At 42.3% G+C, this 24,563-nt stretch overlaps 2 protein-coding genes across 5 annotated transcripts in view; both read left to right on the plus strand.

Annotated features, from left to right (window-relative positions):
* LOC129176712 (uncharacterized) overlaps positions 1–11,639 on the plus strand; it is a 14,938-nt gene extending 3,299 nt beyond the window's left edge. For 3 of the 4 annotated variants that reach the window (XM_054767021.1, XM_054767023.1, XM_054767022.1), the window contains 8 exons: positions 391–448; positions 4,522–4,674; positions 4,805–5,964; positions 9,050–9,197; positions 9,410–9,626; positions 9,884–9,996; positions 10,110–10,300; positions 10,379–11,639. In XM_054767021.1, coding sequence (XP_054622996.1) covers positions 391–448; positions 4,522–4,674; positions 4,805–5,964; positions 9,050–9,197; positions 9,410–9,626; positions 9,884–9,996; positions 10,110–10,300; positions 10,379–10,572 — 2,234 coding nt within the window. In that variant the 3' untranslated portion in view covers positions 10,573–11,639. Of the gene's footprint in view, positions 1–390; positions 449–4,521; positions 4,675–4,804; positions 5,965–9,049; positions 9,198–9,409; positions 9,669–9,883; positions 9,997–10,109; positions 10,301–10,378 lie in introns of those variants that run through there. The other variant, XR_008569492.1, reaches the window with a different exon arrangement.
* Positions 11,640–13,752: 2,113 nt separating this feature from the next.
* tal1 (T-cell acute lymphocytic leukemia 1) lies at positions 13,753–21,539 on the plus strand. Its single transcript, XM_054768947.1, has 4 exons — positions 13,753–14,041; positions 14,730–15,337; positions 15,803–15,891; positions 19,395–21,539. Exons 2-4 carry the CDS (start codon positions 14,841–14,843, stop codon positions 19,916–19,918), a joined length of 1,110 nt encoding a protein of 369 aa, XP_054624922.1. The 5' UTR covers positions 13,753–14,041; positions 14,730–14,840; the 3' UTR covers positions 19,919–21,539.
* The last annotated feature ends 3,024 nt before the right edge of the window (positions 21,540–24,563 follow it).

Here is a 24,563-nt window from a genome sequence, read left to right on the forward strand (position 1 = left end):
CACTTTGGACCGTAAAATTGGGGAAAACGATTGTGGTGGAGCGCCGCATTTGTCAGTCTGACCATATTGTGACAGGTAGCAGTTTCTGCAATCAGCAGCGGATGCCTTCACTAGAGCAAGGCAACAAATAGCATCATTAATTAAAACTCGTGGTACAAGAAGATTGGACGAATGGCAGCACTAGGGATGGGCTAAATGCTAAACTTCCTTATTAAATACCTGTATAACAAATGATGTAATAACAGTTGTACTGGGACAACTAAAGACATTTTTTAAAATATGAATGTTTTTAAACAAGATTTGAAGCAAAATGTGTGTTCATGAAGCTTGGTTGTGTAGTTTTTGCATAATTCTGCAAAGAAGACACATCTTTTTGTATTTTTGTGCCAGAAGCCCACGAGGGATTGGAGGAATCAGTCATTCTTCAGGAACTTGAGCCCCATTTGAGGTAAGCAATTGGTTGCTTCTTCTTGCACGACTTCTGTGCTATATTTATATCTTCTTCTCATGATTTTATTATTGTCTCGTTTGTTCTAAATATGGTATGATTATGTGACAAAGAGAGCCGCGAGGCGGATGACGACAGAGGTCGGGTTTTTTCAGGCGATGATTCACACTTGATATCAATATTTAATGCTTCCCTCTTCCATGCACACAGCCATTCACTGTGATGGGGACGTTTTATTGCAAGAGTGGCCTGAAGTTGCAGTTGTCCCCCAATTCTCTTCCTTGCTTTGCTATTTGTCAGTATATTTCACTGTAAATGAAGCATACATTACCATGCACTTGAATTAAATCATGACCTTGTTGAGAAATAGGGTCAATAAATCATTGCTCATGTGGGTGAAACATTACAAAATTCAAGATTCAAAAGAGTTTTATTGTCATGTGCATGGTAAAACAGCAGTTATACCATGCAATGAAAATCTTATTCTGTTCATTCTCCCAAGAAAAGAAAGAAAACACAAGAAAGAATAAGAACATAAGAAACATAAACATATATACCAATAAATTAAGCAACAACAACAACAGAAGAGACATTAATACAACCAAATAATACAAATAAATAAATAAATAAATAAAGTGCTAGTGTTGTGGATGTGTGCTGTCCTTGATGAGGTTGTGTGTTCTTCGTAGGACTCTAGATTTATAAATGTCTTGCAGTGAGGGGAGGGCTGCCCCAACAATGTTCTGTGAGGTCTTGATCACCCGCTGGAGTGCCTTCCTATCACGTGTTGTACAGTTACCGTACCAAACAGTGATGGAGGCGGTAAGGACACTTTCGATAGTGCATCTGTAGAAGCAACTCAGGATTGTGGTGGACATGCCAAATTTCCTCAGTCTTCTCAGGAAGTACAGTCTCCTTTGGGACTTCTTCATAATTTGTTGGGTGTTGTGAGACCAGGTGAGGTCCTCGCTGATGTGTGTGCCAAGGAACTTGAAGGTTTTCACCCTCTCCACCTCAGTCTCATCAATAAACAGGGGTCTATGCGGCTCCTTTTCCCTTGTTCTTGGGTCAATGATCATCTCTTTAGTCTTATCTGTATTGAGAAGGAGATTGTTATCATGACACCAAGCTTCTGTATGATGTTTCAACACCACCAGTGATCAGTCCGATGACTGTAGTGTCATCCGCAAATTTAATGATGCTGGTGTTGTTCTGGGAGGCCACGCAAACGCAAACGCAAACGCAAACGCAAACGCAAACGCAAACGCAAATAAATGTATCATTTGAAGAAATAGAAGTAATTTTTGGGATGAAAATAGATTATCCTTGAACATAAGCAAAACTAAAATGATACCATTTGGTAATGGCAGAAAGGACATGCACGTGCAAAGAAAGTTGCAAAAGACTGTGAGATGCACTATTATGAGTTAAAATGACCGTTGAAAATTAATATTATCTGTGATATAGTCAGACTATTTTGAGGGACCATCATTTTGCACTGTAAAAACAGATTATCCTTGAACTTATGTAAAACTAAAATAATGCTCTTTGGTAATAGCAGAAAGGACACGTACAACCAAATACAAATAGACAGAGTGGACATTGAAAGGGTGAACAAAAATACATTTCTGGGGATCATAATAGATGAAAAAATAAGCTGGAAATCTTACATCAAAAATACACAACAAAAGGTGGCGAGAAATACTTCAATGCTGAATAAAGCTAAATTTGTCCTTGACCAAAAATCACTCCATACTCTTCACTGCTCGCTGGTATTACCATATCTAACTTATTGTGTGGAGATATGGGGTAATGCAGTAACTGTAAAAGTAATCTTCACTCGCTAAACGGCCTGCAAAAAAGATCAGTTAGGATAATCCATAATGCCGCGTATAGAGAACAAACAAGTCCTTTATTTCTAAAATCACAAATGTTAAAATTTGCTGATTTAATAAACAGCTAAAATTATGCATAAAGCAAACAATTACCTGTTACCCAAAAATGTCATACAATACATACAACAAGAGAGGACAAATATGAACTCAGGAAAAAACTAAACCTAAAACACACAGAACAAGGCTAAAAACCCACAGCATTTCAGTATGTGCAATCCAATTATGGAACGAATTGAGTAGGGAACTCAAACAAAGCACTAAGATGGGCGATTTCAAGAAACAATACAAGCAGTTGATGTTTGCAAAATACAAGGAAGAAGAGTCTTGAACTTGTTATGTTATGTTTATTTGTATTTATTATTATTTATTTATTATTATATTGATTATTATATATCATTACTATTTATTATGACTGTGGAAAAAACCTTGACAATTTTAAGGATAAGTGGGATAAAATAGAAGAAGGATTTGAATATTTTAAGCATCGCATTTTTGGAGGAGGGTTTATCCTACTACTTGAATCATTCATTTGTTTCCACTTCACTCTCAGCCAAGGTGACATTTTTGGAGTCATCGTCATTATTACAGAGGATGTTAACTGAATCATGATGAGAATTTGTTGCCCGGAACAGATGGGCCACAACAAACAGACTGTTCACCATCCAATGTTTGTCCATGTTGGGATAAAACACGGTCATGACAAACTTTAATCTAGTGAAAAACAGTATGTTCTCCTCTTGATACACATGGGAGAATGAATGACAGTGTGCCCATGACAAGGATAATCCACATGGCTAGTGTATCATGCTATCTTTATCGCTGGGCCAGAGGATAAAGACAAAGTACAGACGATGAAGCACAATGTAGAGCAGCTTAGCCGCTGGGCCATAAGGAGGAGGGATGGATAGATGACGTATTGCTTTGCTTGTTACCGCTGGTGCCACGCCCCAGACTATCTATGATATTGCATAAGACGGCTTAGGAAAGCTTCATTAAGTCAATCAAATTTAGTCCAAAATCTGTCGTCAACAAGATGTGTAAAACGGCAACTCCTGCCACACAACATTCCGTATGCTACACTGGAACTATATATTTTAAATGTTGTACCAGAGTACCTCGAAAGAGGTGCAGCAATTTGACAAAAATAAGGAAAACCCCACTACACACCTGCTAAGTTAAGTTTAGCAACAGACATTGTACATGACATTTGTGGCGCTCCCTATAGGTTGTGCTCAGAGTCCTTCGAAAGACATGTTACTAGGGGTGTCACGAGACAACCAAGTCACGAGACAAGACGATGCACGGGCTTGGGTCCACGAGAACGAGACGAAATTTTAAGATTAATCTTAAGGAAAGTACAACAAAAAATATGACTGGATCCAATTGTTAAATAAAATATAAATTAAAAAAATGAAAATCTTTATTTGATTTCTGCAATGAGCCACGTTCCACAGATGGCTCCTGCGCCACTCTTTGAACACCCATGCATGTTTCAACATAAGGTGAGATGTTGCCAGGCGATGGAGGAGTGTCTCCAAGCTCTGCCATCTTGCTCTGTCACTGGTCAGGGGCTGGTTTGCATTGTTGAGGGGGTTATGCAGCTTTCAGACTGGCATTGCATGGTGATATTTATGTACAACTGGATGTGAAGCTCTACTCTTGCCTGCGCTGCGGATGCTTCACGAATAATTGCATGACACAAGAAACACTTCCTGATTTCACTTTTAATGCGCATCGCTACTCGCTGAATATAGCGACAATGTCGCTAAGTTGCCAACATGAATCTCTTCTACATACAGTATGAGGTGCGTTATGAAGCTGAACCGGTGATTGCCAGTGCGTGTAAAGTTGGCGCTCAACTCGGTGATTAAGTGTGCACACGAGTCCGTCCATCTTCGCGTTTTGAGCTGACGACTCTTAAGTAACTTTAATCAAATGTAAAATTACTACAGCTTCTGCTTGGACATTAACCTTGCAAGATCTCCAGACACCCCTAAATGTTGGCATACCTATAATACAGTTACAGTATGAGTTTTATAATCATGAGAAAATGGTCAATGGGTTCCACCAGTGCCCCTGCACTGGTGGAATCCTACTATTGTCTAGTGGAAACAAGTCTATACATTCACTTCTCCCGTCCTGACCATTGTTGTCCTTCCTTGCCTTCTATTGGTTCAGGTCACTTCTTGTAATCAGCGATGAACTTCCTCTGAGCCCAAGGCACGAGCAAGCCAAGCGTCTCCTGGAGCGAGCTCGACTCAAGGCTCGCTCCAACCACGTTAGAGGTGACCGCCCCTGTAGAAGATCCCATTCTGATCACAGATCGACTGTGTAAGTGGTTAAGGACCAATGTGCCTAGTATAGGACCAATAGCCGAGCCCCGTATGTTAGATACTGCACAGAGAGATGCATACGGATTTGAAGATGCATTGTAATTAAGTCAATGGTATATTTCTTGCAGTAAGAAGCAGCAATTGGAGTCTCACAATCCAGCGTCAGTGCAGAAATTCATTCAAGACAACCAGGATCTCCCAGGTCAAAGTGCTTCTGGTCCGCTCCTTGTCCCCGACCAAAGAGACACTTCCCCCGGGGATGAGGCTGGTCGATCCAGGCGGTATGGCTGTTCACCCACACGAGTACGCTTTGAGGATGAATCAGAGAAAGAAGCGGAATCGCGCTACTTGGACAGAGTGAGACAACGCGGTAGACCTGCCATGCCCAAATCCAAGAACAGGGACAGCAATACAGATTCTAGCAGTAGTGGTTCAGAGAGGAGTCGGAGGCACAGGAGTGTCTCTATCCTTCCTTTGCAGAAGCAAGACATGGGTGTGAGTGTTGATACCACAACAGTCATTAAAGAGATCATTGTGCTGGTGAAGAAATGTGAGTCGTGTGGCTCTGTCGTGAGGGAACCTCAGCCAGTCTCCTCACTATCAGATCCACAGATGATTGAGTCACTGCAGACTGGAAACCTTAAAGACACAAGGGGTAAAATGGTTCCTTGCTGGGTGCCTCCGACCAAACCAGAAGCAAGCACCCGTCCTAAAGCTCCTCTAACTGTCACGTTTGCAGGAGCCTATGTTCTTGGGGAGAGTAAAGAAAGCAGCACAAGTTGGAAATCGTCAGGGTTCGGGAAGCTTAGGAGAAGGAGCAGGAAAGGAGAAAGTCGACTTGAGTCCGGTGGCCATGGTCCTTATGGTCCGTCATGGGCACAGAGGCGGAACTCCAATCCCAGGAACAGAGTCAACTTGAGCAGCCCTGTTTCCTTCGCCCCAGACAGCTCTGTCAGTCTACAACCTCGCTTTCTGGGCACCTCTTCTGGACTTAGAGAAACACCCACGCTGCCTATAAAGTCAGCTCTCAAGTCCAGCTCAAGGAACCGATCTGCTGCAAGTCAATCTTCAGTGCAGTTTCTGATGACTTCAAATCAAGGGGGTGAAGCCGGGCCTCAGCATTCAGCTCTCTTAGACTCACCAGAGACAAGAAGGGACTTGCCTGCGTCTTTAACACAAGGGGCCCTTGCAACAAGCGCCCCAGCGCCCTGTATTAGACCCTCCACGCTGAGGTACTCCACAGCTCAGCCAGGTGCTGATGTCTGGGATGACATGCTGGACGGAGCAGGTGAGTGTTTACAAATATAGCAATTTTAGACCACAACCTTTAGATTTCAGTAGCTTATATACAGTATGTACTATAATTTCAAGATGCTTGATTTTGGCATTCTTACCAATATCTGATATATCGATATTGTCCAGCACTTCATTACCAATATCGATATCAACTGAGCAGCCCTTCCCTCAAGCTAGTCATGCAATGAGCACATTGTTTCTTTTGTTATAATGCCACTGGATACATTTCACAAATAAACACTCTTTGTGCAAAATAAGACAAATACTTTAATATGTAATATCAGTTACAAAATAAGTGGCAAAACGTGCCATATTTATTTAAAACATTTTGTCTCCACAAAATAGTCATTAAAACATTGTGACCAATCGTCAACTAAAATAAGTTCTCCTACTGTCAACAGGTAAGCAAGGTTAAGCTTGGGTTATGCTTGATGCATGTACGTGGAAATGAGATGTGCGGAATCAGCCAGAGACAACTTTTGCAGCATTTATAATCAGTGCGTCATGCCCCCCCGCTGTTAGCCCATATTTTCCCAAATGATGGGGGGCAGTGTAGAGCGTCTACGGCATTCGTACAACAATACACCATAGTAGAAGTAGAACACGGTGACGAGCATGAGCTGAAACGTTTCTCTGTGTTTGATAAAGGACGATAGCCAACCCATGTCTTTCAGAATTGGCGGGACATTCTTGCCTCCTCCTGGATCACCACTTTTCCCTTTAACGCCCTTTCTTGCCTTCACATATCGGTCTCTTAAATTTGTCCAACTTTTTTTTTTTCACTGCCTCCTCATCTCTTCCAAGAGTGGCAGCAATTTCTCTCCAATAATTGATGAATCTGTTGATTGCGCTGATTTTTATGAGCCGAATCATAAAGATGTCTGTATTTTTTAATCTTCGCCACCAGGGGCTCTTGCTTGTCCGCCATGTTTTTCTGCGCAGGACAGTCCACGTAGTTAGAAAATTTCCTAGGTGTGCGGTGCTGAAAATTTGGGCCGCGTGGATGCCGAGCGGAGGGGCATGGTTGCAAAAGTGACGTAATTTGGCCACGCGGAGCTGTGCGGACTTCGCGGATGCGTCAAGCACAAACCAAGCTTTAGTCTTAATAATTCACAAATAAGAATCAAATTAAATGTTGGCAACAATACAATTTGGAAAGCTGCACATTTGTATCTGGCACAAACATCCACATAAGAAGAAAGTAAAGTGAAAAGTATGAAACGCTGGACTAATACAATCAGTGAGATTGTAAAGTGGGCTCATTCAGCACTGGTCTGGTCGCTTCTTATTTTGCTGCAGGTACGTTAGGTCATGTGACTCAAGGGTGATCCTACCTGAGGTGTGATGTTAGATTTGAAGTATTAAAGAAAGACGCCTTACTCCCCCCTCACAGCGCTTTTCAGTTTTTGTATATTTACAACCCAAAGGCATTCCAGAGCGCAGACATACTGAGCTAGCAATTCTTGTTGCTGTGTGGAGCACATCATCACTCACGCGGCGACATCATTAACGACAGAAAAACAGACACCAATAAAATATAATAATCCATCCATCCGTTTTCTATACCGCTTCATCCTCATTAGGGTCGCGGGGGCATGCTGGAGCCTATCCCAGCTGACTTCGGGCGACAGGTGGGGTACACCATGGACTGGTCGCCAGCCAATCGCAGGGCACATATAGACAAACAACCATTCACACTCTATGGGCAATTTAGAGTCGCCAATTAACCTCACCTGCATGTTTTTTGGGAATGTGGGAGGAAGTCGGAGTGCCCGGAGAAAACCCACGCACACACAGGGAGAACATGCAAACTCCACACAGAAATGCCCCAGGTCTTCCCGATCTCCAGGCTGTTCCTGTATTGGCCAACGTGCTAACCACTAGACCACCGTGCGGCCCAAAATTAAAAAAAATATTTTTTGTATCAATTTTCTATGCCGCTTATCCTCATTAGGGCCGCGGGGGTATGCTGGAGCCTATCCTAGCTGACTTTGGGCACCAGCCAATCGCAGGGCACATATAGACAAACAACCATTCACACTCACATTCATACCTATGGACAATTAGAGTCGCCAGTTAAGCTAACATTGTTTTTTTGGAATGTGGGAGGAAACCAGAGTACCAGAGTACGGAGAGGTCAGCATGCTAACCACTCGGCCACCGTGCGGCCCCCAATTTATACCTCACATGTCCAAATTATGTCGGAAGTGTCAATATTTAGTGTGAGGACCATTGATATCTCGCATTGCCTTCAACCTCTTGGGCGTGGAATTGGAGAGCTTCACTGGTCCACTTGAGGATGCCCCACAGGTGCTTAATTTGGTTGGTCAAAAAAAGCTGGCTTTTCCTCTGTGGAAGAACGGCAGTGACAAGCACCGTCCAACTCATGCACGCCTGAGACCTTCAGGATGCAGCGGTACTGCAGATGCCTCCCGTATGACCTTTCTAGGTATTTTGTTGTCCGATTAGCAAGAATAATGATGTCACACCTATATTAAAGATATTACACAGGCTGTAGAAAGCCATGGTGTATAATACATGTTTTTGCAACCTTATATTGCTGACAAGGAGAAACTGACAAACAGAAACTGGCAAATGTCATGATCCAACTCAGTGTGCAGTGTGACGGTAGGCAGGCAGGCTTGCGGTAGCTTCACTTGATCAGGAAATGTGCAAATTCAGTGATTTCAGTGAAAATGTTAGCAACGATCGGACTCATACATAAAATACTTTTACAGTACAGTTCAATGGACAAATATTATTTGTTTTACGTTATCATTATTCTTTTTTTTCATCATGCTCTGCTTCACCTGCCTTCCCTGACTGCACGTCACTCACTAGATGCTGTTAAAGTAACAGAACCCAATGAACATATACTGTAGATCTGCCGTAATTTATCTCAAACATTTGGGTCGGATAGTAATCCATCAAAGTCTGACAATTACCTGAGAACTGTCGTGAGAAAGAATGCTTAAAAAAATAGACCCACGCTTCCAAGGACATGTTGTGTTAGATAATTATTTTGCCTACACGGTTGTATGTTTTTAATGCAAGACTGTCTCCTATTGTTTCAACAGTGAGCGCAGACACCGGACCTGCTTCAGAGTTCCATCCTGCTATGCGCAACCTGGCCTTGTCTCGGGCTGAGGATCTCAGAGCTGAGCTTCTGAGAGCAGAACACCTGAAAGCTGAGGCTCTATGGGAGGAAACCTCTGACGGGTCCAGGTGATCCCACATATAGCAACACTATTGGGTCATAATAAATCCCTCCCCCAAAGCTACTCCAGAGGAGGGGATTAAAACCCTGACCTGCAGTCAACAGGATGGACAAATATTTTCTGATTGTCAAACCAACTATGCCCTCTTGTGGACATAAAATGCACTTGCAGAATGAATTCAAATTAGTGCACTAACAATGATTACCTGTGCTTTTACAGAAAGATGGATGGGCGCCCAAAGCTTTTTCTTCGTCGCTTCTTTTCCTCCATTGGTCTAAACAGTGTTGGCAGACTTGTAAAAGGGGGGCGCTCCAGTAGTATGGAACATCTTAGCATCCCAACAGCCAGGCCTAACACTGCTTCCCCGAGTCCTACACGCAGACCACAACCGACCATCCGCATACAGAGGACACCCTCGCTGCAGAGCCTGCATACGGTGAGCAACACCTGCGTGGCTGCTGGTTTGACACCTGCATAGGTACAACTACAACTTAATGCACTCAAATACTACAACTTAATGCACTCAAATACTAACACTGCATCAAAACACAGTCAGAGCGGTATTAATGTAACAGTATGTTTATTATTGTGCGTCATTGAGGGCTGTTTCTAATATTTGGACCTGCTCATGCAGCTAACCATTACTGTATCAGACGGCTTATCTTTTGCTGCAATACTGTCTTTTGCCACTAGGCGCTGCCATTGGCCCAACTGCGTAAAGCCTCTTCTGTGCAGAGTTTGGAGAGGAGAACAGAGCGTACCACCATCCTGGGTGAGATGCAGATTCCTTATGGCCTGGCACCAAGGTAAGTCACGTAAATAGGATTGTACAGGTGTACCTAATAAAATACCCAGTGTGTTTTAAGTTGAACAGTATATCATCTCTAGGAATAACAAAACAATGTGCTATATACCACAGCCCCGATAGCCCCCAACTTGAGGTCCACCGCGCCATGAGTGTTGAAGACATACTTGCCTCCAGGATGCTGCGACCAGCTGGGAGGGTCTCTCAGGCTTTCCCTGATGGCTCCCTTCTCCTGGAGCTCATTAGACCCCCAAACGGTCCTTTCGGTTTCGTCATCTCAAGGGGCAAAGGTCGACCTGATACAGGTACACGGCCTCATTTAACTTCTTGTTTAGAAACGATGTATGATTGACTTTACTGACGGACCTTTTCTTTGTTTCTAGGTGTTTACGTGGAGAAAGTTGGTGACGGCACCGGTGAAGTTCCCTACGTGGGTCTCCTGGGCGTCGGTGATGAAATTCTACAGGTGAACGGGGAAGTGGTTGCCGGACTCAGTCTGGACCAAGTGACCCGGCTCATGACACGGGAAAGCGTTGCCTCTCTTCGGATCATGCCGGCCCGACGCAGCTCACGTTGACTGGAGGAATAGGCAGCATGCACTGTGGACGGACTATATAAATACTATATGTTGTATATACTGTATACACTGTATACTGCATACCCATCACATTTCAGCAACCACTTTTACTACAGTATATTTTAAGAAACTACTATACAAATGAAACTTGAATATACTTTAGAGTAGTCAGTGTACAGCTCAAATAGCAGTGTAGATTTACCGTCCTCTAAAAAATAAGTCAACACACAGCCATTATTGTCAAAATAGCTGACAACACAAGTGAATACACCTCACATGTCCAAATTATGTCGGAAGTGTCAATATTTAGTGTGAGGACCATTGTTATCTAGCAATGCCGTCATCCTCCTGGGCATGGAATTGCAGAGCTGCACTGGTTGTTACACAAAAATCCTCCTCCACTCAATTCCGCTTGAGGGTGCCCCACAGGTGCCCAATTTGGTTCAGGTCTGGAGACACTCTTGGCAATTCCATCACCTTCACCTTCAGGTTCCTCTGCAAGGCACTTATCTTGGAGGTGTGTTTGGGCTCCTTGGAAAACTGTGATGCGGGATCATACATGCCCTGCTTCAGAATGTTACAGTACATGTTTCTCTCAATGCATTTCTCTCAATCTATACAGTACTATAAAAAAAAGTGTAGACAACATATCCAAGTTTCATTTCTGTTGTCACCTGAGAAGATCTAATAAAAATGGTTGCTGAAATGTGAGAGGTGTATTCACTTGTGAGATACTTGGGAGAAGTGTATATTTTTACATGTGACAAGAAGGGCCAATGATCATATTCCTGCAGTAACAAATGGAGAGCACAATATAAATAGATATAGATGTACAGTAGATATAGTGGCTCAACTGCAGCAGGTTTATTTTTGCAATGTTTTCATGATCAGGACTACTTTTATCCCGAAATCCTACAATGATTCCCAATTACATCTGTAAAAGGTATTAAAAATGCATTATTTTTGCATAGCATCGCTTCCTTGTAATACACAGACATATATATAAAGCCATGTTATAAATATACTAATAATAAATATAACCATGTTTGGTGTGACTTTAAAAAGTGCCCGTATTTTTATTTTGGCCATTAAAACGTTTTCAAATTTATGCCACAAATCGTATAAACACCCAAAACAACCTCTAGCACACTATTTATGTACAAATTCAAGTACCCAAAATAGGTCTAAATGGCTCGTGCGTCACAATAAGGGCATCCTTAAGAGCTTCCAAACATATTAGACAGGTTATTGCTACGTGGTTATTTAGTATATTAAATATCTGATCGCCACATGAGCTAATACGGCTAAAGTTACGGTGGCAATGACAGTTCCTTAGCCTCAAACTACTAATAATCAGTGTTTAACAATGCGTACGCCAGAAATTATTAACGTTACCGAACGTTACGGATGAGATACAGTATATTGCTATATAAAGATTACATTTTGTCGAACATTCCATATTGTGACTTTTTATTGTGATAATGGTATATATTTAATCTATAACGTCATAGCCATACCCAGTTGCTGCAAGAAACTCCGATAAAGTAGTTTATACGGTGCTGTTTTTGAAGGTGAGTGATGAAAATGCGCAGGTTCTTACTTTTAAGATCCAAAAAAAGTGAAGCCATGCATGCAGGCTGTCGTGGAGAAGATGAAGGGCATGATGCTGACAGGATGCACAGGATGGAGATCAAGTCGTGACTGCATGCCCGAGGATGGTGGTCGTGACTGTGGCTCGAGTAGACATCGTGACTGACGGTTGGGCTTTTGGAAAACATCCGTCTGAAAAGCAGAAGTCGTCCAGAATCCATCAAACAACCAAGAATCAGACCTTCGTGCAATTTACATTCATTTTCACGTATTTTAGCACGCTTGTGAACAAAGCAAGGGTGTGCAAATAAATACACAAATGGACGCGACACAAGAAAATTCCGTTATTAGGATGTACCTGCGTGTGCTCTGATAAGGTGTCACCGTTAATGCTCGTTTATTTATTTATCTGATGGCGTGTGACCACAAGCCGATGCCCTCTCGTTTATCTCCCCCGGCCATGACTCCCCCTGCTCAGGCAAACGCCATCAGCATTGTCCCCAGTGGCCCTTAACACACAATGACACTTTATTTACTTATTTTGGGGTTTATATTTCATTTTCTATTGATTTTATTGAAGAACCCGTGTTAATTAGCCATTAAGGGAGTCATAATGGGGCCATGATTTGTATTTCCTGTCTTTATAACACAATGCCACTTCATTTATTGACTTCATTTCATGTTTTCATGTGATTTTCTATTTATTTTGTTTCCTCGTATTTTTTTTTTATTTATTCAAGGACTTGTGTTAATTGAACGTATTTTTTCCCTCAACACAATTGCACCTCATTTATTTATATTTTTAAGTTATTTGTGTTATTTTCATGCATCTTATTGAGGTAGCGGTGCCCATTGGCCTTTCAATTATTTAGCCCCGTTTCCCCGAGTCCCTCATCACTATCACAATAACAGTTATAAGATACTTTATGGTTTAAAAAAAAATTAGCCATTAAGGGGGCACGTCTGTCATAATTGGAACGGCTTTAAATTGTATGCCCCCCTCCCCCCAACACAATGCTACTTTATTTATCTTGTAAGTTGTTATTTTTCATGAATGTATTTTATTGAAGTAATTGTGCCACTTAGCACATTTTATGTCATTAGTTCACCCATTGTTTAAACCTACATTTAATTTCAAAAATCCAAGTTCCCATTAGGCCGTCAAAACCGACAAAATAACACTTGTATTTTATGGTATTTCTTCATGTATTTCGGTGACTTACTGTATGTGTATTCGATTCTCTGCCAATTAGCCATTAAGGGGTCATCGCTGTCATATTTGGACCTGCATCGGTGTATCAGGCAACCTAATATGGATTAAATTACACATTATTGATCTTTTCAAGGGGGAAGAAAGAACAAATCCTCTTTTTATCTTTTTGGATAAATGAAAGCCCTGTGTTGAAAATATAAATAGGTCAAAAGCTTAAACCGAGCTTTTGTTTCTTTCATATAGGCTATATTTAAAAAAAACACCTCGATAGCGGTGGTTACAGTACACTACCTCACGTTCTCACGTTGTTACACGGTTGGGTTTTTTTGCCCTCCACACGCCTATATAGCCCACGACAGCCAAATAATAATGAATCATTTCATAAATAATGGCTTTAGGGGCTTATCGGGAATGAAGAGGCCGCCGCCGTGAGCTTATCTCCCTCGGCCACATTGCGGCCTGTGTTCCGCTCCCTCAGCGTGGGGAGCGAGCACTGCATGCTGCGTGGAATAACTCAGCTCCACACACGCACACATACACACACGCACGCACACACACACACACAGAAAACACACTGGAAGTAGGAAAAAAAAAACGTCAGACATGGATGACCCACTCACAAAATGGCTCCACTTACACGGTAGCATCAACACCACCACTCCGACGGTAAGTGTTCAAAATGGACATCTCTTCATTTTTAAACGTATTAGTCGTCATTGGGTTGTGTGCTTTTTTTTTATTTTAACGGCACATCTTGTCGGAATTATGGGATCTTACAACGCCATTGTGCTATTTGGTGCTTCGGACTGAGCAGGCTAATAACGGATGCGAGGCCTGAGGGAAGATTTAGGAGAAATAAAACACTTAAAAAAATTCTATAGACGTCGTATTGAATAGTAATCTAATTTGGTTTTATTTACCTATACGGTTAATTTTGATGCTCGTTTGATGCCTTCGATACAGATGCTCAAAAACACATAAAAACATAACATGATTGCTACATGCTATTTTTTTCCAACTGACCATCAACACATAAAATAAGCTTTGCCGAATGATTTAAAGAATAGAATGTGATTACATATGGACCCAGTCCGTATATTTTTTTAGAGGTTCGACACGAAGCAATGGAAAAAAACAACATGCGCACATAAATGTAATAAATTCATCACTATTCTATATATTCTGTAAATATACCGTATGTTCCAATGTATTGTGACTGTCCAGTTAGCAATCGTTAGGTGCATGTATTTGTACAAAAAAAGGGGGTGGGGGGGTTGGGGTGGATAAGTCTCACTTTTACAAATGTGAAATATTTTCATTTATTTTAATGAAATTGTAACTGTGTTTTCCTCAGTGAATTGGTGTCGTTAGCATGGCTCACATCGTCACATGAGTGATGACGAAATCGTCGTATTTTGGACCGGACCTATTGGAATAGAATTTAAAAAAGAAAAAAAGAAAGAAAATGATGGAAAAAAGGCAACCGGACCTTTGTCCTGGAAGTCCAGATGCAGAGTCCGGTCCTGGAAAGCCTGAGGACTCCATCATCATCACCAGACACATGGAGGAGGAGGAGGAGGTGGTGAAGAGGAAGAAGAAGGAGGAGGAGGAGGGAGAGAGGGCCGAGGAGACGGATGACGTCCCCCTGCAGAACTCGACTAACGGGACCGTCATCATCATCAACGGCGTTGCCAAGGAAACTGCCTCTCACGACGACGCCCTTGACCTGAAAAGGGAAGTGCCGGTGATCGAGCTCTCCAGGAGGGACGCTATAAAGGCGCTGGAGCAGAGGGCTGAGAGCCATTTGGTGCCCATCACGGAACTTCGCAGACCTCCACCGCTGCCGCTGCCGCAGACACAACGAGACGACGCTCGAATGGTCCAGCTGAGTCCAAACGCGTTCCCTGTCCCGGCCCGGGCCATGCTCTACAACCTGGCGCAGCCTCTCGCCGCCATCAACAGGTAAAGACACAAACGGAACAACAAAAAAACATAATCTTTAGTCATATTTAGATGGCTTTGCATGCATGATGTGTGGTGCGGATAAAGATAACGTATCATGTATAGATGTGCAGAAAACATTTTGATGGCCATTGCAGATTGATGATGTAAGTGGGCGTATTACATGTCTTGTGTGTGTGTGTGCGTGTGTGCACGTGAGATCATCCCTAATGGATGTGCACATTATCAGTGTGTGTTCTGCTATGTGCAAAAAAAACCCCAGTTTTGCTATTAGGGGTTTGCATAAGATCCACATTGGGCTTGTGTCCTACTGCAGATATGTGACATAATAACAGCGTTAGTGTGCAAAAAAAGTAACATTTTCTAACAATAAAGCAGAAATATTGTGTGTATGGTGGAACAATGATTTTACATACAGTGTGTTATGTGGTCTCATGCACCTTGTCTTGTCTTCTCTGGCCGCAGTCTTGGAGGGGAGTCTGAGCAGTACAGCATGTACCCCAGCAACAGGGTAAAACGCCGCCCGGCGCCTTATGAGGTTGAACTCGACGAGGGTAGGCGCATTTTAGATCTTTATAAGTATGGTAAGACGCACTTCTGCTGTGTCCTGTTTCTAGCCGCCCCTCAGTGTTCCCCTTCCCATTTTCATTGTCATCCATCGCCTGACGTGGATCTAAGTTGCAGGAGATGCTGTGAAATAGCAAGGAAAAAACCATCATAAATGGTGTGAAATGAATTAAAGGTGGATGTGGGGTTTTGCGTGAACCATCCTCCCCACCAGTGCCCACTCACACTGCAATACTATGCATGGCTGGAGGATGGGGGGGTAGATGGGGGTGGTGTGCTGCTTCTACCACTTCCACCTACCTCCATGCCAAGCATTTACTGCAGAGTGGGCTGAGGGATTAAGATAGGCTGGGTGTGTTCCAAGGGCGACAAAAGCCTGGAAGACACCATGGATGGGGGTGTGGAGATGTGACTGCACGGGCTGTTTTTATATACTGTACTGTATTTATTGTGCACAAAAATAAAATCACTACCAGGACACAGCATAGAGTAGTTTTCAAGCTTGTGAGCATGCCTCATAATACACTGGAAATACAACTTAAGCGATCCCCCGCGTTTCCCCCCTCCCCCAAATTTCTCATTCCTTGTGTTCTTACTTACAGGAGAACCTCTGAGGTCATACAAAAGCCGTTTCAGGACGGGACGCTGGTCAACTTCCAATTTGCTCTGATTTGGTGCCACTCGCGCCATCATAAAAACTTTTTTTAACCGATTGACCGTAAATACACTGATTATAGCTGGGGGGGGGGTTATTTACTTAAAGCGCAAAGAGGACGGGGCATCAATCGGACGCATCGGACGCAGACTTTTATTTCTGAAATTAGAAAACTTGTCACACATAACAACTTCATTTTTTTTAACCTCCAATAAGGATTACAGAGCGCATGAGAAAGTGGAAAGAAAAACATAGCCCTTTGAGCACATGCTCATTCATTGACAAGTAAATCGCACAACACGGCAGCAACAGAACCAGTGTTGTAATTAGGGATACTCCGATCAGGGTTTCATGTTGCCGATTCCGATACCGATCGTCCATGAGTGAGATCAGCCGATCACATGGACTAACTGTGCATTTTTCAATGTATTTATGATATGTGGTCGTTAGATAATTCCAAGGGCCTCTGGCAAATAGGTAATTATTACAAAATAAACATTTTGCGGATTGATTTTTTTTTTGCCTTTATTTGTGTGAAACAATTTTTGCACTATTTGACACAAACCTGAATTGAATTTGAGGCATGTAATACGAAAACATGGGAAATAAACTGTTCAATGCTATTTTTTTTTGCTCAAGATAACAAAATTAACAGAATAAATTCAGTCCAGGTTGCGGGGTTCTCCAACTTTCATCACTATTAGAGTTTTATTTACCAACCAATCTCCACTCAAACAGTGTGGCCATCGCCGTTATAATAGTTTGTGCTCATTTGTCATTATATAAAGGTAAGTCTGAATTCAACAGTTAGAATAAAAAACTACTAAGACAGCTGCTGAGATGGGAGACCCCTGTCCTTGTGTCACCATCATAAGGCTGGACACACTTTGTGTTTATGTTCATTAAACAACCACACACAAATAGTGTTTTAGAACAAGACATAATTAGTATATTGACAACAAGAGAGTAAAGTCGTTCCGCGACAATTGAAAAAGTTAGTACGCACCCCATGAATGTGATATCCACTTGCGGCTTCCCCGTGGGACAAAAACGAGCTCCGAAATAACCGCATTGCTTGTTTGTTTTTAAAAACAAAATGCCACTGTGGTAAAAAGTGACATTTGGAGTCCGAAGACCAGAAGCTAGGCAGATAACTCTAGCTAACAGCTAGCTAGCTGCCGCCAATGCGAAGTACAGCCAGTGACAGCTAGCGAAACCATGTAGCAAAAATGCAAGAACAGTCAAACTGAGATAGATTTGGTAAGACATCGTCTGTGTAGCCTGCGTCATGCTCAATGCGAGACACGTCATTTTGTTGGCAACCTTACGTGACACCGCACGCCAATCGGTATATGTGATGAGCTTTAAATGCCGATCACGTGTTTTTTATGGAAATGGGCCGATATTGATCGGTGGTGGATCGATCGGAGCATCCCTAGTTGTGATAGCAGCAAATAGCAAACGGGCCAGCCAGCATTAATGCTGCTGATATTATTATTTATTGTAAAAAAAACAAAAACAATACAAGCATTACACGGATGTGTTTCACACTAACAGTTAAGTAGCGCAACCGACATTTTACAGCGCATGCAGATGTACATAAAGCCGCTGGATGCTGACCACTCATAATACCCCAAATGCAGCTACTATCATCTTGTGGTGTTAATAAACTACACCAGGAGGTTGCTGACAGCCACAGTTATGAACAGCAATATTTTTTGACACAGTGCTAATGAAAGATCTATGCGGTTATTTGCTTTAGTAGACCACCAGGTGACCGTAGGAGAGGCAGTTAATTGAATAGAGGCATAAATGGCAGCATTGGCGTACACCGAAGTGGAAAGAGATGATTGTTTTGGAGAGGTAAATCTAAAAGAATGAACATGAGACAGTACATTGACTTTGCAGTGTATATTCTGTTCTTTTGCTTTTCGTATTGACATAGACGTTAGCCATACTGTATTGTACTGAGCAGTCCCCGCCGAGACACCTAGACCGATTTGCTGAATGCTAGCGTCTCACATTATGTCATACACGACGGTGGTTCAACTTTGGACATTTAGTGCGGCTTTAGAGGTGTATTTTTTTTACAGAAATTGTTGGTCCGACTCTGACCTGTATGACTTCAGAGGTTCCAAATATAACTTCCTGTGTTTTTACTCGGTGAAGATACGGCAACGACTGCACACTATTCGACGGGCAACGATGACATGAACACAAACAATGAATATGGAAACGAATCACAAAAATATTTAACGTTACGTAGCCTTTGCAGGTAACCTTGATGTCACGCCACAGCCATGAGGATCCACTTCCTTATTTGCACGGCTAATGAGGTTTACCATGGGCGCTTCTTTAAAAATGCATTTATCATGGGTGTGTGGTTTTGGTAGACATGCATCCATAGACTTCCATGTGCTGAAACCCATCCATCCATTTTCTACGCTGCTTGTCCTCATTTGCTTCACAGGTCAGCGGGGGAGCATATCCCAGCTGACTTTGGGGCAAGAAGTAAGGAACACCACGGACTGGTTGCCAGCCAATCACAGGACACATATAGACACTCACATTCACAACTTTGGACTATTTAGAGTCTCCAATTAGCCTAACATGCATGTTTTTGGAATGTGAGAGGAAGCTGGAGTACTCCGAGAAAATCCAGACAACATCTAAATTTGATCCATATTTAGAAGAGGCCTGATTCCAATTAAATTTCTTTCTTTTTGTGTCACCATGACTCATATCCGCACTGTGACTTGAAGCACCATACAGTGTAATAATACAGCTATTATTCATTCCTTACGTAGTTTTTCTCTTTGTTGTCTCTTCTCCTAGCTGGACAGCCAAAGATCGTCCGCCGTATCTTCACAAACAGCCGGGAGCGTTGGCGGCAGCAGAACGTGAACGGAGCGTTTGCAGAGCTTCGTAAACTCATCCCTACTCACCCTCCGGACAAGAAGCTGAGCAAGAACGAGATCCTGCGCCTTGCCATGAAGTACATCAGCTTCCTCTCCAACCTCCTGGAGGACCAGGACGGAGGGCGCAATGTTGGCGCCACAACTGAGGGGGAAACGGGGATCATCGTCGGGCCCCACGAGGGTGTCCCCCAGGGTGGACCGCGTCAAGACACTGTGGTAGGCTTGGCGAGGGATGACGTGCTGGGGACAATGTCACCTGGTTCGAGCTGCGGAAGCTTGCCCGACGGCGACGCCGAGGGCAGCCCAGAGAGCTTCATGGAGGATCAGGACTCGCCGCCAGCTCCGAGGACTCTACCGGCTTCACGGGGCCCTGCGCTGCATCTTGCTGCTCGGGATCTGAGGCGCAACGGACGCCTGCTCGATGGCTCTGGTCGGCGATGATTCTGATGCCAAAAGAGCAGGAACACAACGAGTAAGACTGAAAGTGAACAGCGGGACCGAAAAAGTGTGCATTTGCCTAAAGCATGGTTAACTTTGAGAGGTGGAACTGTGAGACAACATAGACAACATGGGCCTGTCAACCTACAGTACCGTCCTGTCTCCACACTTGACGCCACTGATTGGGTTGAATGATGGTGAGATTCAGTCCAAACAACTTGTAAATTCTGCATGTCTCTTGCTTTTGACCGGAGTATAGATTCGAACCTTTCTTTGTTTGGAAACAAGAGGAAATGTCAGGGAAACATAATTGAATGGAGCCCAAATCCCTTGTCTAGATATAAAAAAATGTTTAAAAAAAAACAACAAAAAAATAAAAACAAAAAAAAACATGTGCAATCAAAGTAAAACCAAACAATAATGACACAATATTGTACAAAGTAAAGCAAGATTTCTTGCACTATTAAGGTTTTAACCACTGCTTAAGTGATGATATTGGTTACAATAAGGTATAGCCAATTATTCAAAGGTGGCATCAACTGAAATTGCCTAAAAATGTAAAATAGCCTGTTCCCCTAGAATTTAGTAGGATTTCATACGACTGGTTGTTTGTGCATGTAGCGTGCACCGGCACCATGATGCTAATGTTAACATTTAATGGGATTTCCTCCCGAAATGCTCCTGAGAACACACTCACACTCACCAGGAGTCCTATCGTGCTCTTGCAGTGGTGTCTTGTAAATAGCTTTATATTTTCCACCGAACAATGTCATGTGGTTTAAGATGTACCTTAGTGTGTGTTTCTTAACAAGTTTAGGCCTCCTTGCAGAACTGCAGAGAGGAGTCGGGCGGAAAGCGAACGGCCGAGCGTCGTGCATCAAATGTTGGTACCATTTATTCCTGTTGCATTTTCAAAAACGGGAAGAGATGATTTCGCTGCCTGAAGGTGAATTGATTTGCTTGGGGAGGTACAAGAACATGCAGCGATTGTCGAGGTGTACAAAATATGGGTCACGACATTGACTCACGAAGTCATTTGGACATGAATGTCTGTTTTGTTTTGTTTTTTTAAAATTTTTTTTAGCATATGTAGTTTAGTAAGGTACACAAATAAATCCCTTCATTGCTACGTTTAACACACAGTCACAGCAACACACGCACAGTGTTAATATCATAACAACACCAGCAGTCTGACAGAGACAGTTCAATATTGCTCACTGTTGTTTATTCTACCTTTTTTCAGCAGGACTTAGTAACCTATATTGGTACCTTTGGTGACTATGGTATTTTATGAATTGCGGTAAAAAGGGACATTGTATGTTTGGTAATGGCATATTTGTTGTATGATAGATGTATCTATAAATATATCCAATGTTGAATCCATGGATTTTATACGAAAACCTCTGAATAAAAGATGCAGACAAAAATAACCTTGTTATGTCCTCTCCATCTTGACTTATTACATTGTACAAAAACTGGACACAAATGTGTGCATGCAGGGATATTACCCCCCCCCCCAAAAATGCTGGAACATTATTGTTACATCATTCATTAACCAAAGAGGAAATAAACTACTCCTGAAGTCCAAGTCCAAAAATTCAAGTATTTTTTCTACTAATTACAGCTTATTATTTTTTTTATCCTTTTGATATACAATAGTATAAAACGTATACAACTGGCACGTGTGCTGCTTTTCCACTGCACGGTACCAGCTCAGCTCAGCTCTACAGTCCTTGGTTTGAGGCAGTACTGCCAGAATCTGAGAAAAAACACGCCGCATTGAATGCATCGGTCAGAACTAGACAGGCTGACAACAACAGTGGACAACGAGGCTGCATTTAACTCTTTGCATTAGCCGTTTTTACCGGGAAGGACACTCATTTTATTCAAGAGGAGAATAAGGGTATCAAGACAACGGACTACCGCAGCAAAGCGGAGACTGTGGAGTATAATACCGTAGCATTCTGAGTCAAGGCGCAGCAACATGGGTATAAGATAGCATGTTAGCATGTGTGACTCGACTGATTACTGACCAGCAATGGTCCACCTCACCCTTGGAACGCGGGCTGACAGGGTACTCTTATCACTGCAAACTACAACCACAATAATAAACAAACAAATGACAGTGTCAAAATTGAGCATTACTATCTTTGGAAAAGCACATTTTCTTTGATTGGGTCTCATGGTCGTCATGTGACCCTCACAGGCTGAAAGTGGCATGCCATGCTAGCAAAAACCACAAGCTTGTCATGAACCTCCCTAAATGGATGCTGGAATCCTCACTTCCTCCTAGCAAGTGACTACTTCCTGCAGAGGTCATCATGGCTCAGTGACCTACAGGATATCCTGCCATTGTGAAAGTGCTTTTCGACAGCCTCCACTGCACTCGTCTGCACACTGTTGTGTCTGCACTGTACAAACGAAGCTCCCACTCTCTTATAAGTTAAAGTTAAAAGTCATCTTTCTTTGCACTTTTTGGGGTACTTCTGCAAACTGGAATTGCTTCCAGGGGGCATGGGAGCTATGCAGGTGTTTGAAGACCTGCAGTGGGCTGGGCTGGAGCTCCACTGAGGGATCTCTGGGTTAATCCCTACCTGCTTGCAAAAACTCACCAAAAGAGAGGGCTACGGGGAGTGTGTACGGGTCTACAACGGCGACAAGGAGAGGAGCCATGTTTGTTTGCTTGTGAGTAGGGGTGTGCGCTCTGCATAAATGTGTGTGTCTGTGTTTATCAGCTCAGTGCAGATGGGTGGCTGAGTGGCTCTTGCAGCCAAATGATTCAGTATGCTAATTAGTTGTTATCTGCGCTGCTGCAGGAACAATATACTGTCTTTCTCTCAGTGGGAATCCAGCCTGCTGGGAACAGATTACACTGCACACACACTGCCGTGCCAGCCAAGTTATTTATATTTTCACACCGAGTAGTAAAAAAAAAAAAAAAAAAAAAAAACATAACATAAATGCACACACACACATACACACGTTCACAGATAGGCCTATAAACAAACAAGAAGGATGGATTTTAAACACCTTCACCATTAACAGCAACATCAAATTTGGGGTAATTTGAGGGGAAACCTTACTCACCTGAAAAACCATCCATGTGGACTCTTATTTAACAGATTATAATGTCACCTTTCATTTATAACAGCGCATTTATAAAGCTCACTCTGTTACCATAGAGATCTGTTTGTTTTTACGAAGATCCTTCCACCCACTGGACATCTTATTGGGCACATCTGAGATGCACTACAAGATTGATATTAAAAATCAGTCAGTGCAAAGGCAACAATGCTTACTTTCAATATGTGGACCATCTCTTCACTAAAGAGCTTGATTGCACCTGAAATGTGGTGATTTTTAGTGTACCTAATTGGCAAATATACAGTTTATACGACGTAAACAAGCGTGTTGATGGGCCACAGGACATTGATTAGTACTCTATTTTACAGAGCCCAAATAGCACCTGTCATTTTGCTAATGGTTTAATTTAAAAGTTACAATGGAATACATCCCATAGTACAATTCGCAGTTCCACATGTCCAAAAGGAGTAGGAAGAAGCAAGGCTTATTTAATATTTCACCCCCCTCCATCCGTTTCACATCAATTGCAATACATTTATTCACTTCCTGTGTTTCATGTGAAGTCTCTTTAGGTGTCAGGGCTTTTCCACAATCACAATAAATAATAATCATATATAGTAATAAGTGTAATAAAAAATAATAAATACAAATAGAACAAGTTCGGGACTCTTCTTCCTTGTATTTCGCAAACATCAACTGCTTGTATTGTTTCTTGAAATTGCTCATCTTGGTGCATTGTTTGAGTTCCTTACTCAAGTTTACACATCGTGAATAAGAATCTTAACAACAATACTCATTTCTGTTTTTCAGCTTTGGAATAATGGCCACCCGTATATGTTGAAAGTGCAGTTGAAATATTCTCCGCTGCGGGGGCATGATAAGAAATATAAGTATGGGTATGTTGCAAAACACAGTGTTTATTGTTGTGGTTTATTATTGTCCTGTGTGTAATCAGTGTCAGGTTACTACGTGGTACAGTGAACGTAGTAATACAATTGTTTTAATAAAATAATAAAAAATATGCATGGGACAGATGATTTTATAAATTAGTTAGACATACACTACCGGTCAAAACACCGCAATTTTTCCAGTTATTTACTGGAATTCAAGTTGTTCAAGTGAATGGCCTGAAATGGTACAAAGGTAAGTGGTGAAGTGCCAGAGGTTAAGAAAAAAGTAAAGTTGCACAAAAAGGCCTGTTTCAGGGACCACAAAATGGGTCAAGGATTTAAAGCTGCTCTGCAGAAATGGAGGATGATCAAACCTTGGCAGTTGGTGCTACAGTACTAATTCCTACAGGTGTTCCAATTTCCGGAGTGCTTACTACCTCCTCTGTCTGCATAAAAACAGTGTTGGGAACACACCGTGGTATCATACCCTCGTGAACATCAGTTGAACAGCATTGTACCGGAGAAAGTCATTTGTTGCTGCAGAAAAAAGGGAATTCATGGAAGAGAGACAGACCATCTTAACATTGCAAGGCAATGTAATGAAGGTTCCTCCTCCAGAAAACCTTTGAGCGGTAGTGAAAAAAATGGAGTATTTCTCACAATCTTCACGCTGA

The sequence above is a fragment of the Dunckerocampus dactyliophorus genome, chromosome 2 (genome assembly GCF_027744805.1).
Source record: "Dunckerocampus dactyliophorus isolate RoL2022-P2 chromosome 2, RoL_Ddac_1.1, whole genome shotgun sequence".
Taxonomy (NCBI): domain Eukaryota; kingdom Metazoa; phylum Chordata; class Actinopteri; order Syngnathiformes; family Syngnathidae; genus Dunckerocampus; species Dunckerocampus dactyliophorus.